Genomic DNA, 21,197 nt, shown 5'->3' on the forward strand with positions numbered 1-21,197 from the left:
GGGGAAGAGTCAGTGCCTGCTATGCGGGTGGGGGTTGCCTAAAGCCCTACACTTGGGGCACTGGTGCGAGGCTTGCCCCCTGCATCTAGTGTCGTTTACACCCCCACAGTTGGGATGGCCCTGGATACAGGAGCCCATTGTGCATAAATTGGGCTCCTTGGCAAGTGTATCATGGTAATGGGGAGCCTGCAAGGCAGAAAACCAAAAGAAAGCTGTTCCAGAGGTTAAAGCTGAAGACTGAGCGTCAGATCTGGCGTTATTCATGCATTGGTAATGGCAGGTTGACAAAAACACTTCTTGCTTTACAAATAAGCAGTCCTGTGGCACCCAAGTTATTTGTGAAGCTACAGAGTAACGGCTGCTCCTTGGAGACTTGCGTGTTAGCAGTTTAACAGGTGCTCTGTCCTTGAAAGTTGCATTCAGAAGCAGCAGTCTGTGGGCCTGGAGTGTGAGTTCTGAATGCTCATGTGAATCTGAGCATGAAACACTGCATTCTAGTTTGGTTAATTTCACTGTGCCCTTGAGCAAGGCTGCATGAGCAGAGAGCTGGGTACTGCACTGGGAATTTCCCTTCTGACTTTTTACTGGTAGAAGCCTCTTCCTTGTGTTAACTGCAGCTCACTTAGCCACTCTGTGCCAAACCATGAAAACAAACAAGCTGCAAACTTTTTTTTGTTTCATTTTTGTTTTCCACACAGCAGTCCAATAGGTAAAATAGGTAAAATAAAAATCGGACTTGCAGTAGAGTGGATACATTGCACCTCTGTCATTTGTGGGAGCCAACAGGACAGCAGTCTTCAAAGTACACCTTTTAAGCATCATTTTAAGCTGAGGGTTTTATAGTGACAGTACATCACATACTCATTGTAGTGTTTCTATTCCAGTTTCACTGAGAGAGCCCATTATGCAAGGTGCTGTACTTATAGGGAGAGACCATCTGTACCTCAGAGAGGTTGCTAATGAAATAGTTTCCTTTGTATGTCGTTCCTTTCTCAGTTTATGGATCAGAGCCTGAGACACTGAGAATCTCAGGTAATTTGCCTAAGGTCACACAGAGATCCTATCAAAACAAAAAGCCGTCAAGTAGCACTTTAAAGACTAGAAAAATAATTTATTAGGTGAGCTTTCATGGGACAGACCCACTTCTTCAGACCATAGGCATACCAGAACAGACTCAACAGAGATTCTATCAGCGTCAGAGCTGGAAAACTGATTCCACGTCTATCAAGTTCCTGTCCACAAGACTAGTGTGTTTGTATGGGGGACAGGACTCAAAATTTCTGCTTCTCTTACTATTGTTATATCATTAAGTTTGGGGAAGGGGAGTGTCTGTTTTTTACTTTTTTTCTGATGGGCTGATAATTACAGAGCTCTCAAGGACAGGGAGCAGCATTTGTACCAGGCTGGTATAACTTTTCATGAGAATTTCACTTGTGCAAGAGTAACCACTGTTACTGTGTTTGGACCTCTGTGCTACATATCTAGGCCTGGACTGGAAATTCTATAGATCTGAAGAAGTGGGTCTGTTCCACAAAAGCTCCTCAACAAATAAATCATTTTTTTTAGTCTTTAAAGTGCTGTGTGACTCCTGGTTTCTTTTGTTAGATTACAGACGAACACAGCAACCTCTCTTACTGTTGTGCAAGAGCGTCTGAGAATATTGGACAGGGGATAAATGTCAGTTCTTTGGGTTGATATACTGGTCAAAATTTAGTCCTTCTCACACCTCCACCCCCTGAAAGTTCATCCAGGAAGGACAGAACAATGTGTGTCTATTTGTGACATCTCCAGGATCCTGTGCCGATGCTTGCATTGTGCTCAAACTGCAAGGGAGGAACTGGGTAGTGTCCCTTTAAGAGAAAAAGAAAGCAGGAAGTCTTTGAGCAGAAAGTGAGCCTCAGCCTGAACCTTGTTCTATCCCTGCCTGTATGTGGGGTACCTGTAGCGGCTTTCAGGTGCAAGGCTTCCCCACACCGTGACTCCCAGCCTGTGCACATAAGGCTTTTCGCTGCATACGTTCCTCCGGAGCCAGCTGCTGCTTTCAGTTGAGTGGCAATTTCCTTTCCTGTTGCTAGAGTCCGGCAGATGTAAAGAGGTAGGTAAATGCTCCTCCCTTGGAGTTTGTGCTGGCTTTGCTATGCTGCATTACGCATCGCTCCCGGGGCGGTGTATGGAAACCCCCAATGTGCAACCTGTGTCTGAGTGCCTGCATGGGGGCGGAGGTGTGTGTTTTTGTTGTGTGGTCTTCTGTCCCCGCAGGAGTACTGAAATGCGTGGTTCTGCTTGTGTGCAGTGCTGTGCCACACAGATGGACTGTGTGCTGATGACAGCTGTGAAGAAGGGAGACGGGGGTTGGATGAAAGGAGTGGGGAGGCTAAGAGGCGATACCCCCATGATTAATACATGTTCTGTGCTGGACTACAAGAAGTATCACCTCTCTCATTTGGGATGAAAAGTCTTGGTTTTTAAATCACCTGGCATGACTGAGGTGCCATGTTAATCTTGAGGAGAACACCAACGGGCTCGCTGGCTCTTGAGCAACTGGCTCCTGGAGAACATGGTTGTATTGATACGAGGATTCACCGAGACACTTCCCCATTTTCTTTGCTGGGTGCTGATCTAAGGGAGCCTGTGGAATTACACGAGGGGATGCACCAGCTGTGTGCGTCAGCTCCCATCAGCGAGGGGCAGGGTTTGCATCCTTGGCAGCAAGCCTCATCCTAAGAAATAGTTTGAATACGGTCCCTCTTTCTCTCATGTTTGGTGATTGCATTTGGCTTGGAATTTTAGAGCAGATGCAAGGAGGGCTCAGCCCAGAGGGTGCTGCATTGCAGGTGTCCTTTGTGTAAGCTTGCTTTAGCCTGGACTGGTAACATCTCTGCAGCTCCCACGTGGGGCATCTCCCGAACACGTGGTATGTCTGTACAGGAGCTGGAAGATGTGGTTTCCCACTGGAGTAGCTGGGTGTGCACTTGGTTTTGCTAGTAGCTTATATATTCCAAGGGGCCTGGGACAGCATCAAGCACTTTGTGAATGGTGGGTGTGCAGCTTGGCCACTTAGTGTGGTGAAGGGCAGCCTCTGGGAAGACGGCAGCCCTGCAGGGGTGGGTGGAATGGTAGCAGGTGGGAGGCAGCAAGTGGGGCTCACCGCAGTAGTGCAGACAGCTCTGTGGAGAGACATGGCAGCCATTAGTCACCAGTCAGTTCTGCACAGCTGCTTCCTCATATGGTATAGGGAGACCTAAAGGCTGAGGGGTTGGATATGTGTCCCTTTGAAGCCATGGGGACAGCCTCATGTGCCCTACCCGCTTGTTGTTCCTGAGGGCTGGTTGCCTTGCTTACTGAGTGAGTTGTCCAGCTGCCAGACAGGCCAGCTGCCTTGTGAAACTGGAAATGCAGCTGGATCCCGGGATCAGCATGGTGGGTAACTCAGTGGGACATTGCATCCGCACCCAGCCATGCAGTAGGCATGGTCTTGCAGGGCCAGGACGAGGGGTAGACTGCAACTGAGTGTGAGCAAGAGAGAGCTGGGGGGGGCCAAGAGTAAATCTCAGCTGGTATTATTGTAACCGCCCACAGGAGGGCTCAAACCTGGGACCCTGGAGCTGAGTGCAGGCGCCTGTACAGTTTGAGCTCAAAGCCTGCTGGCTCTCCTCTCAGGCTATAGAGGAGGCCCTTTCTCTGTATACATGATCTGAGTGCCGCTACGTGGGACAGGGAACCACACCCAGTAGGTCTGTGGGTTACATTACCTACACGTGGTGGGGGCCGCCTGCAGCATGTGCTTGTGCCCTCTTCCCTCAGACTCAGGTGACACCCATGCAGACATCTGAAATGCAAGAGCGTTTGGATCCAAATTTTGCTGCGACGGGCACGGGTGCAAACCTTAGGTCTGGATCCCAGTTCGGGTGCTGAGCTGTCTCCCTCTGTCCCAGGGCAATCTCACACACAGCTCGAGTCTGGGCTATGCCAAGGTGAAGCCCTGCGCGAGCCCATTTCTAAAAACCATCTGAGCTTGGAGGCTCCTTGTACTGAGATGCTGCTGCTGGTATGTGAGATTTGAAAGCTGAGCAGAGACTGATCTGAGTCTGGGAATTTTCTTGCGCTCTCTGCAGGAAGCTGAGCGCTTCCTCTTTAACCCGTGGCTGTGAAGCTGGTGTTGCAATCCTGTGCAGCTCTGATCTTGCAGATGGGAGGCGCCTCTCTCACCTTGCAGCCCTCTGTGCTCCTTGCATCAGAATTGAGTGAGGCTTCTGAGGTGTGAGTTTCCCTGTACAAGGGTCACAGCTCTTTCTTCCCTATCTTCCCCTGTCCTTGCTGAGCTCTGCTTTCTTGCTCTTGGCAGTGGGAGGTGAGTTCCTGGCTGCTTTTTAAGGCAATGTGATGGCTCTGCTTCCCTAGGTTTTGTCAAGAAACAGCAGGAACATTGGGGATGGGGTCCAGTGGACACAAATTGGGGAATGCAGGAGCCGGTGTGTGAGGTGGGCAGGTGACCTCTGAATAACAATGCCAACCAGAGGAGGATTGGTCCTTGTTATGCTGTTGGGGGTTTATCTGTGTACCTCTCATCTCAGTTGGACAGAATCAGAACTCAGCCCTCATCTGCCTTGGATGGTTTCTCATCTCATCTTGGATGAGGGAATGTCCAGTGGCATTGGACTTCTGAGGTAAGCGGCTGCTGTGACGTTCCGTATCGCTTCAGCGACAGCTGTGCAGCGCTAGCTGTGGCTGGCCGTGTTACCACCTGCCGCTGGTGGAAACCAACAGGATCTGAACCCTCTGCTGTGGGCAGTTCATCTCTTTAGTCAGGCTCTGTCCCTTCGAGGAGCAAGAGAAGTAGAATGAGAGTCAGAAGAGCAGAGTCATGGGAAACCACACTGGGGCTGGCCCGGCTTTGCTGTCTGACAGGGTTGTCTGAGTGTGTTAAAGGCCTTTATCCTCATGGACTTGTCTTCTCCTCGCAGCTCAGAGGCCAGCTGGCCTCATGCTGAAGATGCAGAGCACGCCGAACTACCTCTGGAGCACAGATGATGTGCTGGGCCAAGGAGCTACAGCCAGCGTGTACAAAGCCCGCAGCAAGGTGAGTGAGGGTCTGGAGCGGGTGCCCTGTGGGTGGGAAGCCTGAGCTGATCGTGGTGCATACATTGTCACTTGCACATGTAAAATTGTCATGGTAAGTTCCACTAGCCTGGTATGACTTCTGCGCCTTGTCCTTAGCAGTTCTGTAATTATTATCCCATCAGAATGAGGGGAAAATGGTGGGGGGAAGCAGAGAACACCCCCATGCACTGTAAGAATATTACTAGAATGTAAAAACAGTGAGTGAGCGAAGTAGAAACATTGTGATCCGTATTCCGTACGAACACGTTCAAGTGGGTTAGTTCTGTGGATAGGGACTGGGTTCAGTTCCCAGCTCTGACACTGACCTAATCCTTATGACAAGAGGGAAATCACTGCAGTGTGTCTCAGAGGCAGAGCTTGCTGGCAGTACATGGGCCCATATAGGCTGCTAACTTGATTCCCCTCATCTGTCCAACCCAGCTGCTCTCCACTGCCCCCCACGTCATGTCCCCAAATCGCTTCTCAGCAACCAAACCTCATCTGAGCTTCCAGCTGGTCTGACCTCCCAATTTGGGACATGCCTCCCAAGCCCACACCAGCATTCCCAAGTGAGGTGCACCCAAACTCAACTCCCTGTCTCTTCCCCTTACCCTTTTAGCTACCAAACCTTCCCCTGCTCTGCCATGCAACCCACTGTGCTCAGCTGCCAAACCCCAGCATACCTTTCTCATCTCAACTAGGCATAAACCAGCCCTGGCAGTTGCTACTACCACTCTATGCCCCCTTGGCGCCCTGCAGCCATCGCCTCTTGCTACGCAGCCCAGCTCTCTAAGCCGTGGTTGATTGTGCATCCGTACAGTTGATCATCTGTTTTACAGTCCCTGCACTGCTCTCTCTGCTTGTGCGTTGCTCTCCAGCAAAGACGGCAGGCTGTAAAATCATCCAAGGCGGTTTCTTGTTACAATCCAACCCAGGCCAATTTTCAGTCTGATGCTGACTTTGGTCATGGGTTTAGACTAAGGAAGTGGTGGGGTTTTTCAAATTGCTTTGGCTGGTCTCCACTCCCCTTCCATGCCAATGGGAAAACTCCTTGGGACCGACGGGGAGAAGAATGCTGAACATGTTTGAAAATGCCCCCCAGAATAATCTGGATGTGTCCTGCATGAGTTCTAGAGCATGAACTGGCTGGGATCCAGTCAGATGCTGACCAGTGCATCTGCTCTTGGGATTTGGTTCAATGGGTTGTTCCACAATTCTGTTCAGAGCTGGGCTTTGGAAGGAGATGCTGTTGAAAGGGTGGTGTATAATGTAAGCTGCTCTCTCTCTCTCAGTGAGAAAAGGCTGGGACGAGGGGAGGCTTTCAGGTCTGGCTAGTGACGTTTTACAGAACTGAATAAACATGTCCCAAACAGCGCGTTTCTCCTGTGCTTCAGGGGCTTGCACTGAGGCTCAGTAAGCACTGCTCTCCCAGCTTTGTGGGTGGGGGGGGTCAGGCTCCGAATGGGTGGATCCTACAAGCCTCCCCAACCCCCAATATATATTGTCAGGGATGATTGCTTTCCAAACCACAGCATGCTAAAAATAACTGAGTGATTGGGTTAGGACAGGATGAGGTCATGAAATGGGGAACGGTGCTAGGTAGAGAACCCAACCACCAGCAATGGTACTGCAGCAGCAGCGAATGAAACGTCCGTCAACCCAGGGCTACCCTTGATCTTGTAGGGCAATTTTCAGATGAGACAAAGAGGAATGTAATTCTCAGGGGGAGCTGGGCATCTCACTTCCCATTATGCCTGTGAAACACACTTCTTCCCCCCCACCGCCCCGGCCTTAATCCTTTTGTTCCTATCTGGGATCTGAGCTGCCTTTTGGCTTAATTTTTGGTATTCCTTCGTGAGTAGAACCTTCAGCGCTCTACAGAGGTTTTGTTGTTCACTAACCTGTTTTCCTGGAGGGAAAAAGGGTTAGAATTTCCCCTGGGGGATGCTCTCTGAATTTATCCTGTTCCTTTTCTCCTCCTTACCCAGAGAGCAGGTGAGCTGGTTGCTGTGAAGGTCTTTAATAACGCCAGCTACCTGAGACCCCAGGAGGTGCAGATGAGAGAGTTTGAAGTACTGAGGAAATTGAACCACAAGAACATTGTGAAATTGTTTGCAGTGGAAGAGACCGTAAGTCTGACACTAGCCACACAATGGAAAAGGTGCGGCTCGGCAATCATGCAGTGGGATATGGCTTTTTGCTGCTGTGACAGGGCACGTTATCTTCCTGTGGCTCCTCTCCTCTCCCCAACACCTCCATATTGTTTCAGATCAAAGTGCTTCGCAAACATTCACTCATGACGTCTCCCAGCAGCCCTGGAATGGTGTTCCCCTTAGGTGGGCAGCAGAGCTGAAGGATGGACATTGGATGGACTTGGCCAAGCCTCAGGCCAGCTGGGTGACACAGCTAGGGAGCAGAACCCAGGAGCCCTGCCTTCACAGCAGGTGCTTTCACTCCCCTAGTCTGCATGGACTCCCATGCCCTAGGTGATGGGGCCAAGTGTCCTTGACAGCGCACTTAAGTGGCTCATTTGCCAGTTCCTTCCGGTTCAGGGTAAGGTGTGTTAATTGGGGACTTGGTTTTGAGCAACAGAGCTCGTTGTCCACCCAACCCTCTGTTACCTGGGCTGTACTCATCTATGACTAGAAGAGCCACATATGCCTCTTGGACAAGGATGGGACAGTTCCCTTCCATTAGCAGAATAAAGTGTGGGACGCAGCAGCTTGCCCTGTGATTCTGTGCCTAATGCAGTGTCCCAGAGCTGCTGTTCCATAAGATGTTGCTGGAGGGATCTGTCTCTCCCTCTGCCCCCAGACCCAGGGAACCAGCAAGCAGAAGGTGCTGGTGATGGAGTACTGCTCAAGTGGGAGCTTGCTGAGTGTGCTAGAAGATCCAGAGAACTCCTTTGGCTTGGCCGAGTCAGAATTCCTCATCGTGCTGCATTGCGTTGGTACGTCTCAGAGCTCCTACCTTGGGTGACTGGAGGGAAAGGGAGATGAACGTGTTCTCTGTGCGGTTAGTGGAGATGTGGGATTTGCATTATGTATAAGCATAGCCGTACTGGGTCAAGGTCCATCTAGCCCAGTGTCCTGTCTTCTAGCATTGGCCACTGATGGGTACCCCAGAAGGCATGAACGGAACAAGTAATTGTCACGTGAACCCTCCCCTGTCACTCATCCATCTTCTGGCTGAGGCTGGAGACATCCTCCCTGCCCATCCTGGCTAATAGCCATTCATGATCCTATCCCCTATGAGTTTATCTAGCTCTTTTATGAACCCTGTTGTAGTCTTGGCCTTCACAACATCCTCTGGCCAGGAGTACCACAGGTTGACTGTGCGCTGTGTGGAGAAATACTTCCTTTTGTTAGATATAAACTTGCTACTTATTAATTTCATGTGGTGACCCCTAGTTCCTGCGTTCTGAGGAGGACTGAATAATACTTCTTCTACGAGTGTCCCCTTGGGTGCTCCACAATAGGTGTCGGGCTCGCCTGGCACCGCAGATCTGAAACTTTCCAGCAGTTTCTCCTGGATCGCGCATGCGCCAGCGCACGCTGCTCCCTTGCGCGTCCCCAGCCATGTGCGTGATCCGGTCCCTGCCAGTTCCTACCTCACCCCCTCGGTGCAGAAAAGGAGGAAGCTCTCTCCAGCCCGATCCCTGCCGGCGGTCTCAGCGAGTGGGATGGGCGGAACACACAGCCCCCAGTCGCATACTCAAACAAGCGGCAGCGCAGCAGCGTACGTGGCAGAGGCTGAGCCTCCGATTACCAAACAGCCGGCACGCGCAGCACTCAGAGTGGCGGCCAGGCAAGCGCCGGAACCGGCGGCACTGCCACAGGCAGCACCGACCCCTGCAGCGCCAGCGGTGCAGGGCCAACAGGCACGGAGCCTGCAGGCACCGGAGGATGTTATCCGTGCAGCACCGCAACTGAGCGGGCTGAGTGCGGCGCCGACAGCGGGGCCGAGATCCCCGGCACGGGAGGGGGCGGTGCCAGCCCCGCAGGGGAGGGGAAAGGCGAGAGCAAAAACCCGGCACCGCAGCCCTTCTCCGGACAGGGCTGCAATGCTGCTATCAACAAGCCCTCCCCTTACGCTGCACATGCCACCCAGAAGATCTGGGTCTCCACCAGCCTATCCAGAGCCGCCTCCTCCGCTCCTCCAACCAACGTCACCATGGCTTGGGCCACCTTCACCCTTTCTGGGATTGGATCCTTTGGAGTACTATCACAAACCAGCTTCACGGTTATCTGAATCATCGCGGAGATCTCGCTGTCCCAGACATCGGGGGTACGCACCCCGAGAGTGGTCCAGGTCTCCATCCCTGGACCCGTGCCAGTGCTGCCATGGTCGTTCTTATCATGCTGGACACAGACACCCCAGGCATACACCTAGGGGCAGGTCCCCCCCGCAGCCGTCCAATACCCCTGTGGACACTCCCAGCCGGGGACGGAAACACAGCTATCTCAAGGGGAGTTAATTGTAGAACCCTGAGACTTTCCTTCGCAAGCCTCCAGTGAGCGGGTGTACCATCAGCCGCAAGACCCTGAGAGTTCGAGGGAGGTTTACCCTAGTGGTTCCTCTTCGTCCTCCCCTGACGAGGCCACGGCCCCCAGAGACGTTGCTCCCCCGGACGACCTCAAACAGTTCCAGGAGCTGTTTAAAAGGGTGGCTTTCATGCAAGGCACCCAAACGGCAGAGGTGCAGGAGAAACATCACAAACTCCTGAAAAATTTGAGACCCCCGACTTCATCCAAAATCGCTATCCCGCTGGACGAAGCCATCGTGGAGTCAGCCACCACCATATGGCAGACCCCGGCCTCCGCTCCGCCTACGAACAAGAGAGCAGATAAGAAGTACTTCGTCCCGGCGAAGGGCATGGAGTTCCTCTTTAGTCACCCACAACCAAACTCACTGGTGGTAGAATCGTCTCAGCAGAGATCAAAGACTTCTCAGTACAAATCGGGGGGTTCAGACAAAGATGCCAAGAAGCTAGAGCTGTTTGGCAGGAAGGTGTATTCCTCCTCCACCCTGCTATTGAGAATGGCAAACTATGCAGCACATCTAGCGAACCATAATTTTGACAATTACTCCAGGCTTACTTCTCTCATGGATTCGCTTCCGGAAGATAAGAAGCCGGTGCTAAAGGCGATTGTGCAAGAGGGCTACGCGGCTTCGAGGACAGGAGTCCAGATCGCCCTGGTAGTGGCGGACACGGCAGCACGCTCAACGGCTACAGCAGTGGTCATGCATAGAGAATCCTGGCTCCAGACATCGGGTATCCCGAGGGATCTGCAGGCGAAGATTGTGGATCTTCCGTTTGACACGCAGAAGTTGTTTGCAGACTCAAATGACTCGGTCCTCCGCTCCAGTAAGGACTCCAGAGCTACACTTAGAACCCTGGGTATTTATACCCCTCCATATAGGAAGAAAAAGGATTACCCTCAGCAAAGACAATACCCGTACCCACCACAGCGTGCTCAGTACCAACGGGGCTACGACCAAGGGCGACATCAACAGCAGCAACAGTATAGAACTCCCAGGCGACGTCCTCAACAAAGCCGCGCAACCTCGGGGCAGGCCCAAAGGCAACAAGTTTGACAGGCAGGTCGAGGGCTGCACTATCACTACCATCGCGCAATGCCATTCCCAGCTAATGTTCCATCATCGCCTCCGACCGTTCCACCCCCAATGGCAAAAGATCACCGCAGACAAATGGGTACTGGAGATCATAGCCACGGGTTATGCGATCCCCTTCCAGTCGCTCCCACCGCCGAAACCTCCTCCCAGGCCCCACCTCAGGGACGCTTCCCCCGAGGCGAGACTCAAACATAAGGTGGACCATCTTATGTTCATAGGGGCGGTGGAAAGAGTGCCGGAGCAATTCCAGGGGAAAGGCTTTTATTCACGCTACTTCCTTACAGAGAAGAAAACAGGAGGCTGGAGGCCCATCTTAGATCTTCGGGGCCTCAACCAGTACTTGCTCAAACAATGTTTTCGGATGATCACAGTCGCCTCCATACTCACGGCACTGGACGATGGAGATTGGTTTGCAGCCCTCGACTTACAAGATGCTTACTTTCATATAACGATCCACCCGGCACACAGGCGCTTCCTCCGTTTTATGGTCGGCAAGGAGCATTTCCAGTACAAGGTTCTTCCGTTCGGCCTCTCCTCGGCCCCCAGAGTCTTTACCAAAACCCTGGCAGTGGTGTCAGCCTACCTGCACAGACAGGGGGTATTTATATTCCCATACCTGGATGACTGCCTATTGAAAGGGGCCTCGAAGGCAGAGGTCCTATGCATGATACGCGTAACAGCAGACACGTTTTCTTCGCTGGGCCTAGTCATCAACCTCGCGAAGTCAAAGACCGACCCCACACAAGACATAGAGTTTATAGGGGCACGTATAAAGGCAAGGGTGTATCTACCTGACGCCCACTTTCGCGCCATCAGTTCTCTGGTGCAAGTCATTACATACAGCCCCACGGTGCCGGTCTTAACGTGCTTGCAGCTGCTAGGCCACGTGGCGGCGGCGACATTTGTGGTGCAGAATGCCAGATTGCATATGCGCACCCTACAACATTGGCTGGCGAGCGTCTACAAGCCGGCATCCCACACTGTCCACAGGGTGGTGTCGCCCACGACAGAGGTGCACAGATCCCTGCAGTGGTGGGTAAACCCCAAGAACCTGCTAACAGGGGTACCCTTTCACCAACCCCAAATCTCTATTTTTCTTACTACCGATGCTTCCCACATAGGGTGGGGAGCACACATCGGTGACAAGGTGATGCAAGGACTATGGTCCCCTGCGGAACAGTCACTGCACATAAATATACTGGAGCTCAGAGCAGTGTTCAATGCCTGCAGACACTTTCAAGATCACATACAGGGCAAAGTAGTCGGGATCAATACAGACAATACCTCCACCATGTTTTATATAAATCGACAAGGAGAAGCCCGATCCCGTGCCCTATGTGTGGAAGCAGTCCGACTGTGGAACTGGTGCATCGCCAACAATATAATGTTGAAAGCCTCGTATTTGCCAGGTGCTCACAATGTGAAAGCAGACCAGCTGAGCAGGCGCTTCGCACTCACGCACAAATGGCAGATCCACTCCGATCTGCTACGACCGATCTTTCACACATGGGGGTTTCCCCAGATCGACCTGTTTGTCACTCGGCACAACAAGAAGTGCCCCCAGTACTGCTCCAGGGCAGGATTGGGGTGGGGGTCCCTGGGGGACGCATTCGCGATTTCATGGAAGGGCCCCCTACTTTACGCGTTTCCCCCCACAGTGCTCATCCACAAGGTCTTGCAGAAAGCCAGAAGGGAGAGAGCCCGCATGATTCTCGTAGTCCCAACGTGGGATCGACAGCAATGGTTCCCCTTGCTTCTGCGCATGTCGGACCGCCCACCGCTCCCCCTTCCGGTGGCGCCGGACCTACTTACGCAGACCCAGGGGTCCATAGTGCACCCACACCCCCAAGGTCTGCGCCTACAAGCATGGCTAATCCATGGCTCAGCTCCCTAGAAAGCACATGTACGGAGGGAGTACAACAAGTCCTGGAAAGTAGCTGAAGGACCTCCACCAGGAAGACCTACAAGCAGAAATGGACTCGATTCACTGCATGGTGTTGTGCCAAGTAGTTAGCTCCCCTTGACGTTCCTATACCTGTAATACTAGAATACTTATTGGACCTCAAGAGGGGCGGACTTTCCCTATCCTCGCTAAAAGTCCACCTCGCCACTATATCTGCTTTTCGGCACGCAGAGCAGGGGCCCACGGTATTTGCCCATCCTATTGTTACCAGGTTCCTGAAGGGGCTGGTAAACCTGTACCCCCCTTGGAAACCGCTTCCACCATCGTGGAGCTTAGACTTGGTGCTCAGCACGCAAACGGGTCCACCTTTTGAACCATTAGCCATAGTTCCCCTACATCTCCTTACGATAAAAACAACCTTCCTCCATGCAATTACGTCAGCTTGCAGGGTGAGTGAGCTCGCAGCAGTTATGGCAACGCCGCCCTGCACAGTATTCTCAAAGGAGGCGGTAACTTTACGGCTGCACCCAGCCTTTGTTCCGAAAGTTTCTTCAGAGTTCCACCTTAATGAACCCATAGTTTTACCCTTGTTTTACCCGAAGCCTCACAGCTCCAGCAAGGAGGCACGCCTACATCTCCTGGACGAGAGGAGGGCGTTGGCCTTCCACATAGACAGAACTAAGTCCTTCTGGAAAACGGACAGCCTTGTAGTCTCTCTCGCTCCCAGGTCAAAACGAGAGGGTCTCTCTTCACAGAGAATCTCAAAGCACGTTGTATCCTGTATAAAAATGTGCTACGAACTTCGAAAGACTCCTTTGCTGGCCCCGCCTAGGGCTCACTCCACCAGGGCGGTGGCGGCGTCGGCGTCAACAGCCTTCTTCAAGGGCATCGCATTAAAAGACATCTGTAGAGCGGCGACCTGGTCAACCTATGACACCTTCGCCAAACATTGTGCACTACATCGGGTATACCAAGAGGACACCCATCTGTCGACAGCAGTCCTTTCGGGGGCAAGCTGCACATAAACTGATTACCCACCTCCTTACTTGGGTTACTGCTGGGTAGTCACCTATTGTGGAGCACCCACGGGGACACTCGTAGAGGAAAGAGAAGTTACTCACCGTAGTAACGATGGTTCTTCGAGATGTGTCTCCGTGGGTGCTCCACCACCCGCCCATCCTCCCCGCTTCGGATCTCTCTTTAGTGTTTTTCAGGAGCATCCGAGGCGGTTGGTCAAGGAACTGGCGGGGACCGGATCGCGCACGTGGCCGGGCACGCGCAAGGGAGCGGCACGCGCTGGCGCATGTGCCATCCAGGAGAAACTGCTGGAAAGTTTCCGATCTGTGGCGCTGGGCGAGCCCGACACCTATTGTGGAGCACCCACGGGGACACATCTCGAAGAACCATCGTTACTACGGTGAGTAACTTCTCTTTCCTTAGGTACTTTTTCCACACTAGTCATGATTTTATAGACCCCTATTATAGTCCACTGTTAACTGTCTCTCTTTTCCAAGCTGAAAAGTTCCTTTCTAATTAATCTGTCCTTATGTCCAATTCCTTAACAGAGCTGCTGTTGTGTAAAGGTAACGGGGAGGAGGGATGTATAGAGGGCGTTTATATGCATTTATAGGTATACGTGTACAGAGGTGCATTTTACAAAGTTATGTGAATGCTGGTGGTGGACCAGAGAGTAAAGGCCTTTGTCTGCTGAACACACAAGGGAGTATGGTCCCTCCAGCAGAACTGCACTTTCTCTACCCACCTATCCTCTGCTGAGGCCAGCTGCGACTGAGAGTCAGTTCCCTGTAGAACAGATCCCCAGATTCTGGCTACTGAGTGGTCACAATTGTGAGTCACTACCCACCCAGACTGGATTTGAGCCAGTGACCTGGCAGGTGTCAGCTGTCACTTCATTCCTTGGAACCTAGTCTTTACACTGGCCACTTTCCCCTCTGAGGGGCCATCAAAGGAGTGAGTAGCTCCATGAGATTGTGGTGGCAGGCCACTTCTGATGATGCCTTTAGCCCCTTGAGGGAGCTGGGAGACTTAAGTGTGCAACTGAATGGGAAAGCAGTTTGTGCTCCCGTTATTACACGTCAAGATCCAGTCATTCAACGGGCTGTGCTTACCTGCTTTAGAATGGATGTCATGCTAATCCGTCTTCTCTGTTTGACAAGTTCACATGAGCTTCATTTGGTCTGAAAGCTGAACTCTGGGGCCCTCTCCCTCCCCTGGTTCTTGTCCACGCTGCTGTGGACAGAACCGGCTCAGAGAAGCTGACGCCTCTTGCTTCCCCTTGTGCTCTTAGTGGCTGGCATGAACCACCTCCGTGAGAACGGCATTGTCCACAGGGACATCAAACCAGGGAACATCATGAGGCTGGTGGGGGAAGACGGCCAGAGCGTTTACAAGCTGACGGACTTTGGGGCTGCTCGAGAGCTGGACGATGATGAGAAGTTTGTGTCTGTCTATGGAACAGAGGAGTATCTTGTGAGTAAAGCAAATGGCCAGTTTGTTAATGAGCAGGAGTTGAGGAAGGAAGGGTTCCTTTGCCCAGCCTGCATGGGCAGTTGCTGTGCTCAGCGTATAACGGCTATACGCAACTCTGCTATCGCACTGTCCATCAGTAGCTCCTGAAGTTGTTTACCAATGGGGAAACTGAGTCGTGGGGGTGGTCCTGACTTGCCCAGGCTCATCTAGCAGGTCCGTGGCAGAGTTGGGACTAGACCCTAGCTTGTAGTCTCACTACGTTGCTCTGTCCTCTTAGAATGGCAGATCTCTCTGTCTCCAAGCCTTCTGTTCATAGAGACTCCTTTGCCTTGAACTTTAGTGGCTGTGGCCAAGCTGTTTGAAAGTGACTGGGGATTTGAAGTGCCTCAATTTTGGGGAGCCCAGCTTTCAGGGAGGCCTGCCAAGTGGGGGATAGAAAGGGCTGAAGGAGCAGTTGTCCCCAGGCCTGGCATCTCAAAGACTTCTCTGAAATGCCATAGTGCTGTGTTGCCACCCCATGTGCGGCCCTGAGGGAGCATGGGGGTGGAGCTGACTGCTCCATCTGCTAGGCCTGCCTCCCACTTTGGCCCTGGGCCCATGGTGGCTGTTGCTGCTTACAGGGACCTGATTTTGCGAAGAACAGGTGCTCACATGTTTGGAAAACTAAGCCCCTCTACAATGTCTCAAGTTAAGCACCCAGAAATGGAAGAACCCAAAATTGCTAGTCAAATCTAGGTGTCTGTGACCCACCGACTCTTAGTGAAGCAGCTTCATTCACCGTGCTTTTCTTCTACTTCATCCCATTAGCACCCAGACATGTATGAGCGAGCGGTTCTGAGGAAACCCCAGCAAAAGGCTTATGGGGTGACTGTTGATCTGTGGAGCATTGGAGTGACATTTTACCATGCTGCTACAGGCAGTCTCCCGTTTATCCCCTTTGGTGGACCTCGCAGAAATAAAGAAGTCATGTACGTAACATTGCCAGCAGGACGGTGGTGTTGAAATGGCTTTATGTTGTCTGTCTTGGCTGAGTCAGGTGAAGTGAATTATGCCCAAAAGTGAGAAGCTATCATGATCAGTGAGGGGTGGACAAGGTAAGTTACATGTGCATTAAATGCAATGCACCCTAACCCTGATCTGCAATATCACCTGTTACATCAGTGCTCGCTCCAGCTCCACCAGTGCCTACTAATCCTCGTTAAAACAATGAGAAGTGCTATAGCACCCTAAAGACTAACACATTTGTTCGGGCATAAGCTTTTGTGGACTGCATTTCCCTTGGTCAGATGCATGAAGCACAAGTTTCCATTGGCAGGAATTTATACATTTATACGAAGATGGGAGTGTTACATCAGTGTTAAGTATCAGGGGGCAGCCATGTTAGTCTGTATCTGCAAAAACAACTGGAAGTTCTGTGACACCTTATAGACTAGCAGATTTATCGGAGTATAAGTTTTCGTGTTCAAAGACAAAGTGGGTCTTTACCCACAAAAGCTTATGCTCCAATAAATCTTAGTCTATAACGTGCCACGGGACTTCTTATCATCAGTATTAATGAGACTAATTCAATCTGGGTGAATGTGGCACACTTCCAACAGTGATAAGAAGGTGAGAATATCAAAGGGGAAAATGACTTATCCCAATGAACTAGCCATTCCTAGTCCCTATGCAGCCTTTTTTGTGAGCCCTGCCTCGTCTGGATATGAGTCTCAGATGTCTGCTGAATACCCTTTTCAGCTACAGACTGCTCACCGTGCTGCTGTTTTTCACCCATGTGGAATTGACCTCGTCTTTTGGTGCTTATGCACCTGAGCTTACTGATTTAATCACCTAGGTTCTCATGTATACCTTAGATTTGCTGGAAATTTGGCCTGTGGCTGGCTTCATCTGCAGTTCCCAGCATGCCCTGTTCTGTAATGTCTTTAGGAAAGGCCTCTAGGGACGGTGGTTTCTGTGAGGCTGCCCCAGCTTGGCACATCACCAGTGTGTAGCCCTTGCTGTAGATGGCCTCTGAGGTTATCACTGCAGCATTGTGCTGTTAGACACCAAAGTCTCCTTGGAGACCGAGCTGTCTGGGCTGTCCTTAGCTGAAATGCACAAGGGTGGTTCTTGGAGCGAGCGTCTGTGCAGGGAGACGGCAGACCTGCAGGTGGCAATCAGTGCGCCTTTCTGTGCTATGTCTGGCCTGATAACAGTGTTTCTGTGGCTTTGTGGTTTAACGGTTGAAAGACTTGGAAGCTTCTGACTTAACTTTCAGGCTGTTTCTTGAACTCTTCCTCTCCTCCTATGCATCATCTTCTGAAAATGATGCAGTTTCTCCCCCTCCTCTAGCCTTTTCCCCCACCAAAGGAACGAGGGAAACAAATTTTGGATTTTTCTTTTCATGCCTCTGAACTTCTGGGGTTGGGCTTTGTTGCCTGGGATTTTCTGCAATAGACTGTCCTGAATTGTACCTTTAAAAAGCAGGTGTCTACATTGCACTCAGGAAACAGGCAGATGCAAAGTAGTCTAAGCACATAAGGGTTAAGTGGCTGCATGTCCATCTGCCCCTTTGGCAGCATGCACAAGCTTCCGTTGCTTGTGCCACTCTGTCTGGTTTTCCCCACCCACTTTAGGCACATCCTGTTGCTGGTAAATTCTGGAGCTGTCAGTTGAAACTCCTTCCTGAGCACAAAAGGAAAGTGGTTTTTCTGCTTCCCTGATCCATTTTACTCCTCCTCTCTGCCTGTGCGCTCCAGGCACTTGCCAGGTGATTTGCAAACCCGTTGATTGCAACATGCCAAGGGGGAGGTTAATTGTCTACTTTCCACACCATAGGACGATTTCTTTCCAACAGGTACAAAATAACAACTGAGAAACCCGCTGGAGCTATCGCAGGCATCCAGAGGCAGGAGAATGGGCCCATTGAATGGAGCTACGAGCTGCCCATCACATGCCAACTGTCTGTGTGAGTATTGGAGAGGGTGGGGTTGCCTGCAGTCTCCGCACCCAGGGAGCTCCTGCTTCAATCAAGATTCTCCAGCCAGTCAGTGGGTTGCACAGACCAGGATGTAGTTTATGCCATGCAAACATCCCTCCCATAGTGCCTGGACTAAGTGAGTCTGTAATAGTGCTAATACCACTATATAACTGGTGTTTTTCCAATGCTGCTTAAGGAGACATGGGCACCTTGTTCTTTGGGTTATGGGCATTGACAGTCTCAGCTGCAATAGCCAAATCATTCCATACACTGGGCGCCTCCACACCTCCCCTTTTCTCTCATTTGGTTCGAAGCTCTCCGGGGCAGTGTGTGGGTTGTGCATGTCACTGCTTGCTGACACAGCTTAGCTCTGCAGCCCCCTGTAGTGGCTGGACTCCACAGGTGGTGGAGTTGGCGACATCCTTTGGGCTAGTAGAGCAGGGACTTGTGGCTCAGACAGGTCGGTCCAAAGTACCTGCTGTCTCCCGGGTGCACCATGTTCCGTACAGCACTGGCGTGTTGCTGATGTTAAAATAAATATCAGCGCATGATTAAGACTTCCAGAGCAACACAAGGCTCCTAAAAACCCCTGATGGCTGCCTCATGGAGAGTATCTGGGGGCCACTGCTGTGTTCTTCATTACAGCCTTGCCGGGCTACTTGCCTGTCTTGGTTCTGCCCCTTCTGGGAGCACAGAGCTGCCTCCTCCACCTCACCGAAGGGCTTGGAGAGGCTGTTGGCTCCCCTGTACCCAAGATATGATTTCACCTTCCTGTGTTTCAAGTTAATTGAAAAGTTTTCCTGTCCTAAATTGGGAGGCCAAGTTGAAATCTAGAAAACTTGCGTGAACCAAAAATCCCCCACCCTCCTCATAAGCTCAGTTTGGGTCAGTCAAAGCATTTTGTTCTGGTGGCAGTTTTCTGCCCTCTTCGTTCAAATTCACTAAAAATCTGAAAATGTCTAAACAGTGTAAGAGATTTTGAAAAAATCCTTTTTTTGAGTTGGGAGATTGATCTGAACTGACCCTGTTTGTCAGATAGCTTCGATTGAACAAATGGGTGAAAAACTAGCTTGTTGAAATACTCTAAGCAGCTCTACACTTAACCTTCTGCTGTCCGTGCCGTCCCTCTACTGTGGCTAATGAGGGGATTTCAGTATCTCCGGTGGTCAGACCAGCACTAACTTTGCCTTAAGAAAACTCATTCATTTCTTAAACCCTCCCCTCACTCCTTCCACACCATCCCTCCCTCCTTTAAGAGGAGGCTTCAAGCAGTCCATCTCTTCCTGCCTGACAGCCTGTGAACCCTTCTATTTAGTCTCAGTTACATCCCCAGGGAAATGAAGACCGGGAGAACAAATTCCCTGAGCCCTGGGTTTGATTCATGTTTGAGGGCTAAATTTTAATGGAGCTCCTGGAGAAATGCAAGTGACAAGCCCACAGATGCTGGATGAATATTGCATGGGGCTGTGTCAATGAAAGCTGAGCAATTCCTTAATGATAACAAAGCACAGGCTGTGCGTTGCTGAAAGCTCACAAGGGAATCTAATTGGCCGTGCAGTGAAATGGGGAGTGAGTGGCATAGTCTGTTATGTAGTCTTGTAAATCTCTGTCCAAGTCCCTTCAAAATTGGTAGGAAGAAGGACCAAGGGATTTGGTTCAGGATTGTATCATGTGTGGGTTCTTAAATGGGGGAGCCGGCTTCTCATCAGTAGCTTTCAAGGCACTTCACAAAAGATCTAGTGCCAGGGTCAGCAACCAGCAGCACGGGTACCAAGAGTAGCATGTGAGCTGATTTTCATCAGCATGTGAGGTGGGAGGTCAGCCCCTCCCCCTTGCAGCCGGGAGCTAGCTCAAAGCTATGTTGCCTGTGGATTAACAAAAGACCAGCTTGTGCTACCGACCACCACCTAAACGGTAAAGCTCTGCCTCTTGATTTATTTATTAAGGAAGCTGTGGTAAGTAGGACTCTAAAAAGCACCACTGGCACTGGGACCGTACACAGAGATCAAAAGGTCAAATTTCAGCCCTCCGTCCCAGAAAGGTTGCTGACTTTCAGAGGCACAAAAGGGGGAGCAACTTGCCCCAGGCCACGAAGAGGTCTGTAACAGAGCTGGGAAGGGAACCTGGGTCTCCTGATTCCCAGTCCAGCAAACTATCCGTTGGAACTTGTTGCCAATGGGGCTGATAGCTGCTGTGAGCCATGGGGACTGGCTCCATGCCCTTGGAAAGGGCAGAAGGGGCGGAGCCAAGGGCAGTTAGCACAGTGGTGGGCCTTCCACCCCCAACCCTCAGAAGCAGCATGGAGTGGCGGTCCCATGCCGTTTCAAAGGAGCATGGAGCTCCCGGATGAGGACACAAGCACAATAGCAGTATCATTGTCCGGGAGCTCTGGTTTCCTTTGAAATGCCAGGCCCCTATGCAGCTGCCGCTATTGCCCCCCTCTGTCAGTGAGCCTGCACGCTGCCTTCTGTTTGTATTCATTCATTATGTGCATGTATGTGAGAGAGTGGGACTAACATCATCTTTGTTTCTTTTCTTTGGCCTCAGGGGGCTGAAGAGGCAGCTCATCCCCATCGTAGCTAACATTCTGGAAGTCGATCAGGAAAAGTGCTGGGGCTTTGATCAGTTCTTCGCTGAAACCAGCGACATCCTGCACAGGATCGTGGTCCATGTCTTCTCCTTACAGCAAGCTACCACGCACCGGGTCTACATTCACTCCTACAACACGTAAGCGTGGCTCAGCCCCTGGTAGGGGAGGCCTGGTTAGTGGCACATCTAGGAGATGAATCACAGGTCACATTTCCACGGCAGTTTTCTGTGGGGATCTGGCAGAGGCACTTGTTTTCTTTACATCACGGCCAAAGCTGAAGAACTGTTGCGCGAAACAGGATGTTCAGTTTAACAGCAAGCTGTGCTTTCCCGGGGAATTGCATGAGCAGGATGGAGTTGCTGATTTGTGTCTTTGGTGCACCTGCTCTGCTGCCCTCCCTAGGAAAGTCGCCCTTTGACCACCTTGGAAGCTGGTCAGACTGTTAAAGCTTGGAGGTGACAATGCTAGAGCAGTGGCAGTCCACATGGATATCTGTGTAGACAAGTCTGATGCTGGCT

General features: G+C 51.4%; 1 protein-coding gene across 2 annotated transcripts in view; it reads left to right on the top strand.

Annotated features, from left to right (window-relative positions):
- The first annotated feature begins 1,917 nt into the window (after positions 1-1,917).
- The window catches only part of IKBKE (inhibitor of nuclear factor kappa B kinase subunit epsilon), a 35,295-nt gene continuing 16,015 nt past the window's right edge, over positions 1,918-21,197 (top strand). For both annotated transcript variants that reach the window (XM_074977329.1, XM_074977330.1), the window contains exons 1-8: positions 1,918-2,095; positions 4,965-5,080; positions 7,089-7,229; positions 7,915-8,050; positions 14,949-15,130; positions 15,938-16,098; positions 17,967-18,077; positions 20,637-20,816. In XM_074977329.1, the coding sequence (XP_074833430.1) occupies positions 4,985-5,080; positions 7,089-7,229; positions 7,915-8,050; positions 14,949-15,130; positions 15,938-16,098; positions 17,967-18,077; positions 20,637-20,816 (1,007 nt within the window). In that variant the 5' untranslated portion in view covers positions 1,918-2,095; positions 4,965-4,984. The remainder of the gene's footprint in view (positions 2,096-4,964; positions 5,081-7,088; positions 7,230-7,914; positions 8,051-14,948; positions 15,131-15,937; positions 16,099-17,966; positions 18,078-20,636; positions 20,817-21,197) is intronic.

Source organism: Carettochelys insculpta, chromosome 26 (assembly GCF_033958435.1).
Source record: "Carettochelys insculpta isolate YL-2023 chromosome 26, ASM3395843v1, whole genome shotgun sequence".
Lineage (NCBI taxonomy): Eukaryota > Metazoa > Chordata > Testudines > Carettochelyidae > Carettochelys > Carettochelys insculpta.